The 16,728-nt window shown below is 55.9% G+C and overlaps 3 protein-coding genes across 18 annotated transcripts in view; 2 read left to right on the top strand and 1 right to left on the bottom strand.

Moving 5' to 3' along the window:
• Positions 1 to 5,271, top strand: part of UHRF1BP1 (UHRF1 binding protein 1) — a 34,940-nt gene extending 29,669 nt beyond the window's left edge. Inside the window, exon 21 of the mRNA XM_040535830.1 lies at positions 1,218 to 5,271. Coding sequence (XP_040391764.1) covers positions 1,218 to 1,343 — 126 coding nt within the window. The 3' untranslated portion in view covers positions 1,344 to 5,271. The remainder of the gene's footprint in view (positions 1 to 1,217) is intronic.
• Positions 5,272 to 5,540: 269 nt separating this feature from the next.
• On the bottom strand, positions 5,541 to 8,832 carry TAF11 (TATA-box binding protein associated factor 11). The gene is made up of 5 exons (XM_040535831.1): positions 8,607 to 8,832; positions 8,380 to 8,519; positions 8,020 to 8,107; positions 7,397 to 7,493; positions 5,541 to 6,257 (listed from the first exon to the last, which is right to left on the bottom strand). Exons 1-5 carry the CDS (start codon positions 8,793 to 8,795, stop codon positions 6,127 to 6,129), a joined length of 645 nt encoding a protein of 214 aa, XP_040391765.1. The 5' UTR covers positions 8,796 to 8,832; the 3' UTR covers positions 5,541 to 6,126.
• A 1,913-nt stretch (positions 8,833 to 10,745) lies between these two features.
• ANKS1A (ankyrin repeat and sterile alpha motif domain containing 1A) overlaps positions 10,746 to 16,728 on the top strand; it is a 107,018-nt gene continuing 101,035 nt past the window's right edge. For 7 of the 16 annotated variants that reach the window (XM_040535801.1, XM_040535804.1, XM_040535790.1 and 4 more), the window contains exon 1: positions 10,747 to 11,028. In XM_040535801.1, coding sequence (XP_040391735.1) covers positions 10,787 to 11,028 — 242 coding nt within the window. In that variant the 5' untranslated portion in view covers positions 10,747 to 10,786. Of the gene's footprint in view, positions 11,029 to 16,728 lie in introns of all 16 variants that reach the window. The other 9 variants (XM_040535800.1, XM_040535799.1, XM_040535798.1 and 6 more) reach the window with 2 other exon arrangements.

Genomic DNA, 16,728 nt, shown 5'->3' with positions numbered 1-16,728 from the left:
AATGCCCTGCCAAGTGTGTAATCTCTCTTCTTCCATTTCAGAAACCTGTTGTTTTCCTGAGTGGCTCTGTCTTTCTGCTGTGTTCAATTTGTTGTTAGCAAAAACAGGAATCGTGAAATTCCCACAAAGAGAGCTTTTGTCAGAGAAGAGTAAGGCTTATAGCTAGGGAGAGCTTCAGGTCACCTAAAATTTTTGCTGTTCAGTTTAAACTTTCTTTGCATTTTGATCCATAAATTTGGAATTCAGATAAGTGGCTTATTTTAAAATACACAGTATCCTTTACTTACAATTCCTGTCTGATGTAAAGTGTACTTGATAAATTGATCAGTTGCTATGGACAAATACATATTGAAGGTGCAGTGGGACTAACTGGATACAGAACTGGACTGGGACTTTGGATTCTGCTCATTAATTGGTAACACACCACTTCATTCCTCATCTTTCTCTTTTCCATTTAGTGCAGACTTCCTCTTCTGCTTGTTTTATAGCGTCAGGGCCCTGACCAGAACTGGAAGCATGTAATCATTACAGTAGCATAGCATCAGTTTATTTTCTGATATTTTTGAACTTCATAGGACCAAATGCAAGGCTAAACTCTTGAGTAAAAATATTTCTGAGAGTTGCCAAGGAAAATCCTGTCCTGTAGCATGAAGCTGCTCTGGCAGTGTGTGAGGACAGAATTACCTTTGTTCATGGAGGCAAGAAGCAGGAATGCCAAGCATCTGCGTGCTCCAGCTGTCATTTTAATTTAAACAAACCTGAATAGGTGTATCAGGCCCCCGTGTAAAACAAAGAATGCAGACCAGAGCCCTGTTTTCACTCTGCTTTCTTTGTACAGTCACTTTCAGCCCCAATCAGCTAGCTGCTTTGCAGGAAAAAACCTTGCCCACTGCAAGTCTTGTTCCTATGGCTAGAAAAGTGAAGTCCTGGAAAAAGTCATTAGGTAGCCATTGCTGGCAGCCTGAGTCATTAGATAGCCTGAGCTGACGCCAGTGACAGGTATAGAAGTCTGCAGGCACCAGTTAGCAAGTACTTACTTCTGCAAATCAGCCTGAGTCACCTTGTTGGTGAGCTCTGTGTGGTTGTACCATGCAGTTTATCTCATCTGCAAAGCTCCCGCTTTGGTATTCCTCTTTGAGCAGATCAGTGTAGTTGGCTCTGCCCTGCTGCTTACTTTTGGGAACTCCTGATTTGTTTTTTCTCTTTGTCTCCTGTAGCTAAAGGACCTGCCAGAGTTGCAAAGGGAACTTCAGACCATGAAAATAGCCCTTGCAGAAGCCAACATGGACAAGGCTCGCCTTCTGCAGGAAATTAGGAAATACAATCCCCTCTTCCAGCTCTGACAGCGAAGGTGCAGGCTGCAGCTGCTCGGGAGGAGTGGAGCCCACCACCAGCACTAAGGCGGCTAGTTTGATTACCTTGCTGCTAAACGGGTCAACCTCCTGCAGACTGATCGTCTCAGAGAATGGAAACCAACTGTGACTGCAAAATACACTTGAAACCGGGAGAAAGGACGAAAAGCGTGGCTGAGCAACACCGAAGGAACCAGGGGGATTTACCGCTTGCTGCCACTTTCCTCTGTCCTGGCAATATGGTGCTACCATCTGTCACTGACCCAGGGCAGTGCTCGGTCTACAAACAAGAGGTCAGAAGCTGGTGCGGGGACCCCACGTCTCTCCGTCCATGCAGTGGTAGTGACAGCTTGCTTTCAGCCCTCATCTCCCATCTAGAGATGGTTGATGCGGGGGTTCTGCTTCTTTCAGCCTTCCTCTTGGTGTTCTTGCCCACCCACGCGTGCTAAAGAACACAGCAAAAGGAGGACAGCTGGCTTCACCCCATCAAGGAGTGACAGGGAATAGGTGTGGCAGAAAACGTTGCTCAGAGCTCTGATGTGAAAGGTCGTGTGTTGGCAGAGACAGGCTTAGGTCAGCAGGTGTGGGAGATGCAGAGGGGATTTCCTCCTTGTGGAGGAAGGGGGCTACAGCTCATCATCCCCTCAAGAGCAGGGCCAGGATAGTAAAGAAATTTCTTCAGTTTTCTTTTTCCACCAGTAATTTGTCATGTCAGGACAGAATCAGGAGCATATTAGACTTGGTCTAGTTCATTCTCAGTCCTGCAATATTTGGCTTCATGGATGCAGAAGCACGGAGGAATTCACTATTTCATTACAAAGCACTGTTTAACCTTTCTTTAATTTTACAGTCAAAGAATCGGGGTGAAGGAAGCTGGCTAAGTCATGGAAGGAGAAGCCCTATGCATTTCCTTCGGGCTGTGCATTGTCCTCGAACCCTTCTGTGCTGGAGTTTCACCAGTGGAGAGAGGGAAAGCAGCACTGGCCGCACAGAGAGAGTGCTGTCTGCTTTCCTACAGGGTCATGTATTTTTAATAGCACTGAGCTCATACCCAGTCTTAAATGTCTTTTAGCAGGGATGCTGGTGTGTGGGTCAGGAGAAGGGTGCTGGCCAGGTCCCTCTGGGTGGAGGCTGACGCTATGAACCGCTCACTGTGGGATGGAGACGAAACAGTAGGTATTTGTTGAGCATCGTTTGCGTTCTCACCTTTCGTGAAGCAGCTTCCTTGGAGAAGTCTCTGTGGTCAAACAGCGATCGATCTCATTTATAAAGAAACTGCATTTAAAAGTGTGGAGGGAAAAAAAAAAAGGAAAACACTAGAAAAACAGGAAACGAGCACTAGTTTTAAAAAAGGAAATGTCATTTATGAAGTGTGAGAATCAAATCCACTCCGAGAGGCAAACTGCTGCGAGGTTTCTTTGCTCTGCTAGTCCAGGTAGTACGTGGTCTGTGCACTGAGCAAAGAAGCTGCTGAAAAGGGTGGTCGTGAAGGGAAAAGCTGTTACAGAGGAGAATCTGCTCTGTTCTAACAGGGAATGGTGAAACTTCCAGCCCATCTACGTTATGGATGGATGCCCGTTCCTTCCCCTGTTACACATAGCATTTTACTGTGTGCAGAGTTCGTTTGATTTTATCGTATTTCAAGCTTGGATTTGGATTTTTCCAGATACCTGTGGTGTCTGTGTGGAGGCACGATTTCCGATGCACATGCTTCTTAGTGCATGTCAAACAGAGTAGCGATTGCCACGCACTGTGTGCTAGCAGAGGTGACAGATCCCGTGCAATTCTCCTTTATTAATCAGATGAAAACAATTTGTCTAGAAAAGTTGAGTAACCCTCCCTTTATCTTTTTTTAAAGATGAACACTACACAAAACTTTATTCTAATGGATTTTTCTATTTTTTCCTGTGTAAGCATTACTCCATTAGTCCAGCTCAAGTAACGTAAGGTTTTAATCCTGCTCACTGTGCAAGGAACAGCCTCTGATTGACAAGCCATGATCAGCTGAGGACTGGGAGCTATGCAAGAGAAAACAAATGACGCAGGAGTTGGGTTTGGTTTTCCTACCTGTTACATACTTGTCCCTTTGCCTAACTCTGGAGCTGTTGAACAGTTCCCTTTAACAGACACTCCTGAGATCATTTTAGTTCTTCTTTAGCTCTAGGGGAACAGGGACGTATTTACCGTGCTGGGTTAGGTGTGGAGGCACTGCTGCCTGTGGTTTGCAGAGAACCAAGAGTGAATTCCTTGCTTTCGTTAGCTTTCACTCTGAAAAAAGAGCAGGTAAGAGACAGAGGGTGGTTGAAACCACTGTCGCTGTTAAGATCGTCCTCCTCATTCAGTGTGCGACTCCGTTAGACTGAAGGTAGCCTCGAATGACATTTGTTGGAGTTCAGTCCTTGTCCGCTAGGTTTGAGCAGCCTTGGGGCAGACCGTACTGCTGGAGTCCAGTACTTCTGCTGCCTTTGCCTGCCAACATCTGACTGACCAGTGCCTACAACCAGATGTGACAGTGGCAGCAAACGCCTGGCCTTCCTTCTAGAAACCCTGGAAGGAAGCGGCCACGAATGATTTAGGAGGAGGAGGGTTTGCCTTTGGCAGAAGCACGGGAGCCGAAGGCTCCGCTGTGATGCGCGGGGTGCTTGCGCTCCCCACCCGCTCTGCCTGGGCTGGATGTGAAGTTTGGATGCTGCTGTGCCTTTTGCAAGTTTGCTTTCCCTCCTCCCCAGGAGGGGGACCACTCCTCCTCGGTCCTGTCAGACAGCCTTGCTGTTTTCTCTGGAGCACGTTCTGTGACCCATCCCCTGCTCAGTGCAGCCTCTGACAAGTTGGATTTGTGTTGCTGCCTGTGATGGAAAACGTCCCAGAGCAGCCTGTCAGGCCTGTTCTCGAGAGGAAAATGCACTTTAACTTTCTAAGCATCAGTGGGCATTTCTTTCACCAGTACTGCCTCGTGCATAGAATTCAGAAGTAAAAGCAGAGGCTTAGAAGTGCAAGTTACCTGCTGCACTAAACTGAGATGCTGTGAGGAGCTCTCAGAGCTGAGAGCAGGGAGGTAACAAAGCATCCGTGCATCTACAGCCGTGCTGCGAAAACCTGTATGCAAAGAGCTCAGAGTACCATTATGAACTGCACAAAGCCCACATAAGCAGAACCTGAACTTTATTCAGGCAAACCTACGCGCTTCTGTGCTTGCTCCCCCTTTCTGTGTGAAGCAAGAAATACAAGAATGCTTGCCTTAGGTGGAATGCAATGGTATTACTTTTTAGTCACTGCTTGAAAATGGGAGGTTTCTTTCTTCTTTCACAGCTCATGACTTTTTGGCTGAGTAGGGGTCAAGCTTCATCTCCAGCCAGCTTAGGAAATGGGTAGGGTGAAAAGGGGTTTCTCAGCTGTGGTGCCTACTTGCAGTGTCATAGAACCACTCCACTCCCGTGGGTGCAGGCTGGTCAGAGCTGGGGCCAAGTTGTTCAGTTTCTTGCTCCAGCATCTCAAGTCAACCAGTTCTGGGTAAGAATTCAAGCACTTCCCTTGTTTTCTCTTTTAAGTACCAGTGACAAGTACTGTAAAACAAAATCCTCTTCCTTTCTATAAGGCCTATGGGAGGACAAAAACTCCACTGATGATGATTAGCAAAGTTTACTTTTTAGAGTCTTGTATTTAAGGACTCTGTTACGATGAGAGCCAACTTAATCCTTGGTGTAACTCTCCTACAGTTACCCTAGGAAGAGCACATGGCCTCAGCATCTTTTACATTACTTAGAAGTGTGCTCCAAGGGGAATACTCTGTGTACAGGTGGGTAATGTACAAGTCTGAACTTGAATTTTAGGCAGTATTGGGACTTTGTTGCAGTATATTTCCACTCATGCATTTATTGGTTCTATGAACCACGAAAAGAAATTAAACTTGTTAACCTCCTTACAGGCTCGTGTTTTTTTCTCTTTTCCTCCTTTTTCATGTTCCTGACTGTATTGTTTTCCAGACAGCTCCATAAAACTGGCTTTGGGCAGAACAGCTGAGTGCTGACTTGAGAAGCATCAGCTTTCAGCACGTATTCCCTTGCTTGTGCTAATGGAACACCACATGCCGGAGGCATGAAGCTTCATGAACATGTTGGGGTTGGTTGAGACAGATCGCAGTGCGCTCTCCCTACTTTGAATCACAAAAACACCATTACACAATTAGTATTTGCTGTCCCAGCAAGACTAAGAATATAACAACAAGTTTAATGTACAAAAAAAACACATTTCTGTACAGAGATACCGCCACGTCTGTGCCAGCAGAAGGTATGATCCTGGTGGGTAAGTACGCCGAAAAAGCGGAATGTTCATTTCCCCAGTCTGCTGGAGCAGAAGCCCCTGAGGCACCCGGTCGGGGATTTGGCTTCTGCTTGTTTCTGCACGGTGCTAAGAGCCTGTGCACAACGTGCTGCTTGTAGGCTCCTGGAAGGGGAGCCTCTCCCACCAGGATAAGGCTGACGGGGTAACTGCACCTGCTGAACTTTGGCTGCAGCACTTCTTTTACCCCATGAGCCACGTTGAGAGCAATAATGTCTGTTTTGTAAACTGCAAACGAGCCCCATAAACCTTGACGCTGAAGTTACTTAAAACCAAGCTGAACTGAGAGTGGTTTGGTGCAGGCTCTTGGAGAAGACTGCAGGCAGCAAGAGAGGCTGGGAGCGCTTCTGTCTCGTGGCTCTGCTGCAACTGCCCTGAGGAGCACGGCTGGAAGCTTCCTTTAATGTCTGTCTTCTCTTGCTGCTCTTGGGACACTTCAGTGGAAGATGATCTTTTTGTACTTGGAATTTGGGATCTGTCCTCGTGACTTGAGCCTCCTGACAGCCTCTCGCATGTGTTTAGGCTGCAGAGGTGGCAGCTCCCCCCACTTTTCACACACATCCAGAGCTAAACAAAAAACAAGAGTTCACGTGAGCAGGACAGCTAAGCTTAGCCGGTCTCCTAACAGGTGGTATCTGAAAAGCCTCCTTCTGGTTGAGCTTCAGTAGTAAAGGCAGCAGGTAACAGTTTTGTTCAGGCTTTACAGCTCACGTTAATACACAAGAACAAAACTGACTAAAAGAAAAGTCAGTCCTAGAGGCATTAATACTATTAATACTGCTTTTTAAAGACACTCCAGCTGCTGTGGAATAAGCTACTTTAAGTCGCGCACAAACTCAACAAGGCCTCATGATCTTGAACCTGCTACTTTAAAACCATCCCTAGATTGGGTGCTATGTGCACAGCAGCGATGGGAAGGTACAGCCTACAGTGGACTCGAAGATCAGTTTCTTTTCTGTCTGTTCTGGTAAATATCACTCATGTTTCCTGCCAAGGACACGCAGCAATTAACTGTAGCAGTGAAACTGCTTATCTAGACCGCCTCTGGCAACACACGGAGCCGGAGAGACGGTCAGAAACAGCTAAAGTGCCAAAGCCACATCATGCAGGCTGCATGTTTTGTGCGACGAGTCTGCGCTAACTGGTTGGCCTGAGAAACAAGAACCCTCTCCTCCCCAGGCACAAGCAGAGCAAAGACAGGTACGCAGCTGGGTCAGCCTTCACAGCGTGTCCCAAAGAGATCTCAGCTCATCGCATCAACAAAGAATCTTGCAGGTTAAGAGGCTTAAATAACGCATTGCTCTTCTAAGCTGAATTTGTCCACAGCAGTATTAATGAGAGATCTTTATTACCCTGCTGCAGCCTGCTCACAGGCTGACATGTAGCAACAACTTCTAAGTTACCTTCTCCAGAGAAGATAAAAAAAAAAAGGCCAGTAGTCACCAATCTCTGCTGACTGACGGGCACTTATATTAATAGGATTAAAGTGGAATATGGACACCACCACGCTTCCCCTCCATTCTTAACAGTAGCCTTCTACTGCTGCTAAAAGCACCAGAGCCCTGCAGGATAGCAAGTGAAGCAAGAGACCTGGACAGAAAGCCACAAAGTGTCCAGTCTTGTTTCTTGTCTTCCTGCTCTCCTTTAAGCACTGGATTTTCTCTGCATTCTTACCTTTTTACTCACCAATAACATATTGCACTCACCTTCTTCCACCACCTCTCCAACGAAGACCTTGGAAATGCCCGACATGGCGATAACCACATTCTGAGAGACTGAGGTGCCAGTGATGGACTGGATCAGCTGGACAAGCCAAGAAGAAGCAGTCAGTTGAACAATGTACACACAGCAGCATTGAAATGTTTTAAATCATATTTAGCAGTTAAGCCTGTCCAGTATCAACCATTAGCTACCAAAGTGAGCTGGAACAGCAGTAATTGATCTTTAGAGCAAGGTCTAATAGCTTTGGGCATGTGCTGGCTATCAACATTTTTAGCACACCCTTACCTAGCTGCAAACCTGTACTAACTTTTTCCTGTTGCCTCATGGCCCCCCAAACCACTTTCATTTAAGACAAGCTCCTATTTAAACTGCATAAGCCACATGAGCGCACTGAGCTAGGACGTAATCGGATAAAAGCAGATCTAAGGACAACACTCTCGGCCACAAAGGCTGAGACATAGGGGGAGAGGAGGATGCACCCACAGCCTGCACAAGCCAAGGAGCCCCCCTGTGCGATCCTGGCTGTGACCGGGGCCGGGCTCTGCAGGGCTCAGCCCGTTTGCTTTGCTCAGGTTTCTCCTGTGGCGAAGCGTTCTTGAAGCCGTACCCGTTTAATAGCAGCTTTGGGGAAAGCAGAGCGGCGATACATCTCGTAGCGATTCAGCTGTTCTTCGGAAAAGGAGGAGACCAGTATTCTGGAGCGGAGAGAATTAATCACTGACAGGAAAAAACGGTCTGGAGCTCTTTCCTTTCAGCCCTCCTAAGCCTCCGGCAGAACAAAACGGAGCCGGGCAGGGAACGGCAGCGCTCCCACCGCGCTGAGGTTGGTGCCGCAGAACGGCAGGGCCTGGGAAGGGGTGGAGGGCACCGCTGACAGCGGGCTCAGGGCCCCGTCCTCGCACAGCCTCCGCTCCCGGCCCGCGCACGGTGCCCCCCGAGCACCAGCCTCCCCCCGGGGCGCACTCACTGCATCTTCTGGATCTCGTCCTCGTCCACTTTGTGCTTCTTCTCCTTCCTCTCCTTCAGCTCCAGCTTCACCTTCTTGGCCGCCGAGGGCTGCAGGCTCGGGTCCTCCCCGTCCACGGCCTCCCCCTCCGCGCTCCTCACCTGGCCGGGGGGCAGACGGAGCGCGGGGCTCAGCCCGGAGGCCGCGGCCTCCCCTCCCCGCCGAGCCGCCCCCCCCCCGGGCCTCACCTCCCCGTCCAGCGCCTCCGCCTTGGGCTCCCCGGCCCCTCCGGCCTCTCCCCCGTCGCCCTCCGCCGCCACCGCCGCGTCCTCCGCGGCCTCCGCCCCATCCCCGGACGGGGACGAGGCGGCGGGCGCGGGCTCCTCGCGGGTGGGGGCCGCGGGCTCTTCCCGGCCCTGCTCGCCCGCCTCCGCCATGGCCTCCGCGGCGGCGCCTGCCGATGACGGAGGCTGAGGGGAGGAGGAGGCCATGGCGGGGGGGCGCTGTCGCCACGGCGACGAGGCCGGAGGCCGGGCTCGGCGGGGGGGAGAGGCCGCGGGGGAGGCTGTGAGGGGCCGGGGGCTGCTCCTGTGTGCCCCCCCCCCGGGTGGCGGTGTCCTGCCCAGGAGTGAAGAGGGGCTCCCGACCCCGGAGGCTTTGGGCTATTTTGGTGCTCGCTGGGGGCAGCGGAGACTTTGGGCTCTTTTCATAGAATCATCAGGGTTGGAGAAGCCCTCCAAAATCACCTGGTCCAACCACCCCCTACCACCGCTGTCACCCACTGAACCGTGTCCCCAAGCACCACTTCCAACCTCTCCTTGAACACCCCCAGGGACGGGGACTCCACCACCTCCCTGGGCAACCCGTCCCAGTGCCTGACCGCTCTTTCTGAGCAGAAATGTCTCCTCATTTCCCACCCGAACCTCCCCTGGCACAGCTTGAGGCCATTCCCTCAGATCCTATCCCTGGTTATGTGTGAGAAGAGGCCGACCCCCAGCTCCCCACACCTTCCTCTCAGGCAGTTGCAGAGAGCAATGAGGTCTGCCCTGAGCCTCCTCCAGACCAAACACCCCCAGTGCCCTCAGCTGCTCCTCACAGGACTTGTGCCCCAGGCCCTTCACCAGCTTCGTAGCCCTTCTCTGGACACGCTGCAGGGCCTCCATGTCCTTCTTGGTGCTCGTTGGGGGGCAGCCCCTGCCCCCTGCAGGCTGGCTGTGAGTGGGGGCAACACACAGTGTCTCCCTCGGCGTCACACTGATCCCCCCAGGGTCACAGCATGGCCAGGGACCCTCTGGGATCCCCGCTCTGAGCCCTGCTGCAGGGTGGGTGTCTGCAGAGGAGGAGGTTCCCAGCCTCCCTGGGCTACCCATGGTGGTGCTCCGTGGTCCCCCCAGCCAAAAAGTGCCCTCTGAGCCCCTCTGGCTGTGCTCGGTCACCCCCCAGCACAGCAGCGGGTCCCCAGGTGGTTCACAGCTGCATGGTCCCAGGACGAAGCCCCCCAGGGCGTTCCATGCCCCCAGCAGGGTCCTCTTGGCTCACCCCCCCCCCCTTCCCCAGCCAACACCCGTGGGGTTTGGAGCCCTGGGCCCAGCCCCAGGCACCCCCTTTTCACCCCCAGCTTTGCATTAACAGACAAAATGGACCCCAACGGCATCCTCGCTTGTGTTGGGAATGGTGTAACCAGCAGGAGCGGGGAGGTGATCGTTCCCCTGTCCTCTGCTCTGGTGAGGCAGCACCTTGACTACTGTGTTCAGTTGGGGGCCCCTCACTACAAGAAGGACATGGAGGCCTTGGAGCATGTCCAGAGAAGGGCAACGAGGCTGGTGAAGGGCCTGGGGCACAAGTCCTGTGAGGAGCGGCTGAGGGAACTGGGGGTGTTTGGTCTGGAGGAGGCTCAGGGCAGAGCTCATTGCTCTCTGCAACTCCCTGAGAGGATGGTGGATGGAGCTGGGGGTCGGCCTCTTCTCGCAGATAACCAGGGATAGGACCTGAGGGAATGGCCTCAAGCTGTGCCAGGGGAGGTTCGGGTGGGAAATGAGGAGACATTTCTGCTCAGAAAGAGCGGTCAGGCGTTGGGACGGGTTGCCCAGGGAGGTGGTGGAGTCCCCGTCCCTGGGGGTGCTCGAGGAGAGGTTGGCCGCGGTGCTTGGGGACACGGTTCCGTGGGTGACACCGGTGGCATGGGGTGGTTGGACCAGGTGACCCTGCAGCGCTTTCCCAGCTTTAACGACCGTAGGATTTTACAAAAAAACGACCAAAAAAAAAACAACCCAAAAACCATCAAAGCGAGGCCTGGGGCAGCACCTGGCCGCGGGGGCGGGGCCTCCCCTCAGCCCCGCAGCCCCCGCCCCCGGCCCGGCCCCGCCCCGGAAGGGCCGCGGGGGGCGGGGGCAGGCGGCGGCCGGGCCGGGCCGGGCCGGGCCGGGCGATGGGGAAGGAGCAGGAGCTGCTGGAGGCCGCCCGCACCGGGAACCTGCCCGCCGTGGAGAAGCTGCTCTCGGGGAAGCGCCTCAGCTCCGGCTTCGGCTCCGGGGGAGGAGGAGGAGGAGGTGGCGGAGGAGGAGGAGGTGGCGGCGGCGGCGGCGGCGGCGGCGGTGGCGGTTCCGGGGGTGGCGGAGGAGGAGGAGGAGGAGGAGGAGGAGTGGGGCACCCGCTGTCCAGCCTGCTGAGGTGAGGGGCTGGGGGGGGCTGTATGGGGGGCTCTGGGGCGGTGTGAAGGGTTCTAGGGGGCTGTGGGGGGCTCTGGTCGGCTCTAGGGGGCTCTAGGGGGTTGTGGGGGGCTTTAGGGGGCTGTGGTCGGACATAGGGGGCTGTGGGGTCCGTGTGGGGGGCTCTGGGGGGCTGTGGGGGCTCTAGGGGTCGGTGGTCGGCTCTAGGGGGTTCTGGGGTCCGTGGTCGGCTATAGGGGACCCTAGGGTGTAGTGGGGGGCTCTGGGGGGGGCTGTGGCCTGCTATAAGGGGCCTTAAGGGGTCGTGGGGGGCTCTGGGGTCAGCGTGGGATCGTTGAGATCTTGGGGAGGGTTTGGGGGCGTTGGGCTTGGGAGTGGGGGAATGGGGAGGGGGCCCCGGGTAAGGGGCAGTGGGTTTAGGGTGGAAGGGAAGCGTTTGTAGGGCCGGGGGGTGGAGGGGTTGTAGGGGGCTGTGGGTGAAGGGTGAGAGGGTACGAGAGGGGCTGTGGGGTGGGAGGGGAGAGAGGTGGGGAGAAGGGGGTTGGGGGGCTCCAGGTCTGGGAGCAAGGTATTGAGGGCTGTGGGGGCTTAGAGTTACGGGGCTGCTGTAGGGTCATGGAGAAGGAACGGGGGTGTGCAGCCTGGGGACAGCTTTAGGGGCACGGCGCAGGCAGTGTTTATGGGGCCGGGAGACCCGGAGGGCTGTGCAGGGGGAGACTTATGGGGAGGGAGGTAAGAAATGTGGGTTTTAGGGTGTTGTGGGGCCGTGAAGTACCCTTGGGGCAGGGTTGTCAACACCCTGGGGCAGGAGGTGTGGGGCTGGAAGGCATCAGCTGGGCTTTGGGGGATTGTAGGACCCGGGGCTGGGGATGTGGGACTGGGGCAGAGGGTAATGGGCTGCTGGGGACTCGAGGCAGGGGTTGTGGGACAGGGAGGAGCTGTAGGGGCTGTGGGTTTGGGACGCGCTCATGGGATGGGGTGTGTGGGTGGGAGGCTGTGGGATAGGGGACGTCCGAGCAGCGTGGGCTGGAGCCCCGTGGGACGCAGATCTGGGCTGCGAGTGCCGGGGGGGCTGAGGGCTGCTGCCCCCGGGGGTCTGGGCCGGGGTTGGGGGTGAGGGGAAGGGGCGAAGGGGATGGGAATAGGGGACGGTGCTGCCTGTGGGGCCGAGGGCATGAGGAGGAGGCGCCGGAGGGGCTGGGAGCGGAGCCCCTGGGGTCTGCTCGCCCCGAGATGAGGAGCGGCCGCGGGTGGGAGGTGAGGCTGCCTCCAGCGGGCGGCCGGGGCTCGGTGCCGGCATCCCTGGGGCTCAGCTGGGCGCTGCCGGTGGCTGCGGACCGGTGTAACTGGGACAGCGCGGCGTGTTGGGGTCCCGACCTCGGGGTTAGGGTGCCGGCAGGGGCTGCTGTCCCTGCGCGTGGCTTCCCGCGGCCGGGAGAGCCGCTGGGTGAATTTCTGGGGGCAGACGTGCAGCTGGGAGCCCAGCAAGGCGACCTTTTGGGGCACGCTCGCCCTTTTTGAACCACTTCCATCGCTTGCGGTGACGCTGCCCTGCCGCTGCCCTGCCGCGGCTCCCCAGCTGCCGGCAGCTGCTCGGGGGGCACCCGTGCTGGGTGCTGAGCCAGCAGGTGGGGGCACGGCCCTTTGCTGGAGCGTTGGAAGTGCCGTGCCGTGTCCTTGGCTCCCTTTTGAAGCCCTTACACCGTTGTTAGCGCTTTCCCCACCCCTTTTTTTCGGCATCTCCCAAGGAAACCACTCGCTGGCGCGTTTCGGCTGGCAATGCGGCTGGTCCTGTTCCCCGAGCGACTTGTTTACAGCGGGGCGGAGGGAGGAGATGTCAGCCCGTTTCTGAGCGACACCGTTGCCGGGTGGCCCCGCTGTCTGGGAGCGTGCCCCTCGCCCATTTGTAGCCAAATTTGCTTTTCCTTTCACGCACCCGTATCAGAAATCTGCTCCTGCACGCCGAGCCGGATGGCTGAGACGCGCCGACACGGGTAGCTCGCGCTTTCCTGGTGCCTTCGTTTGCTTCTCCGAAATGCAGATGTGCTCTTGGGTCAAAACGCAGTCTTTTTTAATATATTGAACGCTCCGAGCCCTCGTTTGGAGTGGGAAATTGCTCCAAACGCTCCAGGCTTGTCTGCGCCAGAAGATGGATGTACTCGCAGGCTGTTTAGATAAAGTGGAGAGGGTCAGCTGAGTTAAATACACACCACGAGTGTTATCAACCTCTTGTTCTAACAGCTCCGCCGCGCTCCCGGACGATGTGTGGTGATGGCGGTGACCTTTTTTCCCTCTGGTAAGACGACTGCTCGTGCCACCAGCTGATCTGCGGAGCGGGCAGGCTGCTCGAGGCCGAGCGGCTTTCCACGTGGAGATGCGGCGTCCCGCGTAGGCGCGCGTCTGAAGGGCGGCGAGTGCCACAGCTGTCACTTGGAGCTGTTGCGTTCGTTAACTCGGCTGCCCGAAACGCCTCCCGGTTGGCACTGCGACGTCACTTCTCCCCCTGACTTCTCGTGGCAGGTCCTTTTTCTCCCCGCTGCTGCGTCGCGTGGTCGCGACGGGGATTTTCGTGGTGCTGGGGGCAGTGGCAGCGCGCGCACGCCGACTTGCCGTGCAGCGTCTGCAGCAGCAGCAGCCCTTGGCTTACGAGGGTTGCTGTGCCCGTGTGGATCCCGACCTTTGCACCACGTTTGCACACGCAGCAGCCGGCTGCCCGGCGGTTACAAACCCCGGGGAGTGGCGGCGAGGGCAGCCCGCGCTCGCTCGCTGCAGGGAGAGAGTTGGGGTGGTGGCGGCGGCACCCAGGGCCCCTCTGAGGGCTGGGGTGGCGGGGCTCACGATGCGCGTTAGACGTGGAAAAGGGGCTTTGGGCAATTGGGAGGCTTTCTGGTTGTTGTTCCAGCTTGTTGTGCGTTCCCTTAGGGTTGGATGACTCCGCGCGAGGAGACGCGAGCTTGTTTTACAGCGACAAGGTTTTCGGAGAAGCAGCCGCGGAATCGACCCGCGGCGAGAAGCCTGGCACTTGTCTGGGACAGGCTGGGCGCAGCTCACAACCCGTGTTTCCGTGGCGCTGCCTCAGTCTGCACGGCTCGTGCGGTGGTAATAAACTGCTGAGCGTGCTGGTGCGACAAGGAGATGGCTCCGGGACGTGCGAGCTCTGCCTGCACAACTCGTGTTAGCAGCCGCGCTCCTCGGTGCCTCCTCGGCACGGCAGCAACAGATGGCGTGTTGCTGATTCCGTCGGGGATCGAGTTTCCAAAAAAAAAAAAAAAAAGAGGAGAAAAAAGCCAGACTCGAGTTTCAAAGCAGCTTTCGGTGTCGGGGAAGAAATGCGCGCAGTCGTCCGCGCGCGTCACCCGTCTCTGCCGTGGCCTGCCTTCCTGCGCAGGGCGGGATCGGCTCCTGCCCCGGTGCTGAGCCCGGCGCTGCCGTCCTCGCTCCCCCGGAGCACCCTGCCACCTTGCCCTGCTTCCCAGGGGCAGGGAGGGTGCTGCAACGAGTCCCGCGCAGCAGGCGCGGGGTTTAATTAGCGCTAACCCTGCCTTTCCGCGCTCCTTCCAGAACGACTTCAAGGGCTTGGGAAGAGGGAACGTGAAATTTCGTCTGCCTGCCGCCCGATGCAGAGACAGAGGTCGGGGAATTACAGGGGGCTGGTGGCGGGGAGGGAGGCGGCAGAAAACAGCCCGCGTGCTGCCAGCCCTCCTGCCCCTGCCGTCGCTCCGTGCGGCACCGACGCGCAGCGGGTCGGGAAGGGCCTCGGAGGAACTTTGAGGCTGAAAGGTTCGCTCTCAAGTCTTACTCCCGTACCTTGATTATTTTTTTCCTGGTGGTGATTAGGTGCATTTTCGAAATTAAAAACAATAAATATGGACTGGACGTGTGCCCAGAGAAAGTTGCAGCGCTAATTAAGTGGAAGGATTAATGGAAGATGTAAATTGGTGGAGAAGGCTAAGGCGCTTCGCTTGGTGCTTGACTCCTTAGGAGACTGCGGAGCAGGAAAGCTGCTTACAGGAGGTGCTGGCAGTGCAGGCGGGTGAAGAAATGGCAAACCAGCTATCCAGGGCGGGAACTCTTTCTGTATCTAAGAGAATTTAGGGTGCAACGTGGAAGCGTTTAGAAGCGGTGGGGCTGCCGCAGCCCTGCGGAGACGCGGGTCCTGCCGCAAGCCTCTGGCAAAACGGCCTCGAGCTGCCTCGGCCAAGCCAAACAGCGCTGCGTGGTCGGGCACCTGCAAAAAGCTGCTGCGTGGCACGCGCTCGGCCGCTCCTCAAAGCTGCCGTCAGCCTGCGGGGCTGGAGGAGGGTCTGTAAAGGACGGTGAGGGTGCTCCCTGTTGGGGATGTGCAGGGCGAGGGAAGCGAAGGCTTTCCTGCGCCTCCCTTGGGGTGGAGAGACCTGCCCTGGGTCGCTTCTGTTTTGTGTTTTCCCTTCCTCCAGCGGCTTTTGGCAGCCTTCCTCTTTTTGTGCGGTCATTTTGATGGCTGGCGCTTCTGGAGCCGGCTTTAATGATCGGGATGGTGTGCTTAAATAACGACAAAAATCCCCCCGATAAGGAGCTGGGAGCTGTCCTCTGCCCCTCGGAGCTCGTTCCAGGCACGGGGCAGCGAAGGCTGGGCTGGGCTGGCAGCTCCCTTCTTCCTTCCCCGGCTGATTTCGGGTCTCTGATGTCGGCGTGTGTTTCGGTTCCCGTTCTGTAGCAGGGACAACCTGCTCTCGAAATTCCATCTTGGTTGCCGAGGCGCTGAGCCCTGGTTTTCCTCTGCAGTCCTACAGCATTTCAGGTGTCCCCAAAGCACAGTCTTGGGTTAGGAAATCACGGTTTTGGGTTAGGAAATGCCTGCTCGTAGGCCCGGTGCAGGATGGTTCCCGCTGTCGCGCGTGGCCAGAGATGTGTTGAGCTGGGGAACCGGCCTGGCCTGGGACAAATAAATGATCCTGTGCCATTTCTCTGCTGGTCCACAAGCCGCGGAAGATGCCCCCAGCAGTAAATCCTGTGAAAAGTGTTCTTCATCGCAAAGCTCAGCTGCCCGCCGTGTTGATTAGGATTTAAACGTGAGCTGTATCAGGGTCTGAGGCTTGCGTGCTTCCCGCTTAGATCACCGAGCTGAGCCCTCCGGCCGCGAGACGTGCACCAACTCCTAAGGAAATCAGGGATTTCTGCAGGTAAGCAGGAAGCAGGACGTGATAGACCATGATAAGTCAAGTGAGGAGGGAGCGCAGAGGTAGAATTAAAGATAAAGTCTCTCCCCAGGGGGCTGATGCACCACGATGTAATGCTAAAAATATTAGGCAGGGAAATAAACCCCGGCGGAAAGCCGGTGCGAACAGGAGAGGCAGGTGGTGGGGAGGAGGAGAGGCAGGAGAGGGGAAGGAGGTGGGGTTCTGGCTTTTGCCTTGGCAGCTGGTGGGGCTGGCAAAGAAGTGGCGGCTCGGAGCAAGCCCCGCAAGCAGCCTCTGGGTCCGCCGGCGTGGCACAACCGTCGGGATCCTGGGCGTCTGCTACGGAGTGGGTCCGGCAGCGTGCACGGGGGATTCACTCCGCCTGGAACATGCCTCGGGTCTTAGGGGGCGCTTGAGCCTCAAGGCTGCACAAGTTTGATTTTGTTTTCTTGGCCGTTCCTTTGGGATGTTAGAGGCAGGAAGCAAGGAAACCATCTGCGGCTGGAAGCTCAGGCTGCATTCGGGAGGTTTCGCCAGTAGCA

Source organism: Cygnus olor, chromosome 24 (genome assembly GCF_009769625.2).
Source record: "Cygnus olor isolate bCygOlo1 chromosome 24, bCygOlo1.pri.v2, whole genome shotgun sequence".
NCBI classification, from domain to species: Eukaryota; Metazoa; Chordata; class Aves; order Anseriformes; family Anatidae; genus Cygnus; species Cygnus olor.
Note: the sequence above shows the minus strand (reverse complement) of the source record. Positions and strands in the feature narration are given on the sequence as shown.

Excerpts from the sequence above, each read along its gene's own strand:
- TAF11 (XM_040535831.1), bottom strand. The coding sequence starts at position 8,795 with ATGGCGGAGGCGGGCGAGCAGGGCCGGGAAGAGCCCGCGGCCCCCACC. Across the intron at positions 8,108-8,379 it reads GACGAGATCCAGAAGATGCA|AATACTGGTCTCCTCCTTTT; the intron begins GTGAGTGCGCCC and ends TCTCCGCTCCAG. Across the intron at positions 7,494-8,019 it reads CCAAAGCTGCTATTAAACGG|CTGATCCAGTCCATCACTGG; the intron begins GTACGGCTTCAA and ends TGGCTTGTCCAG.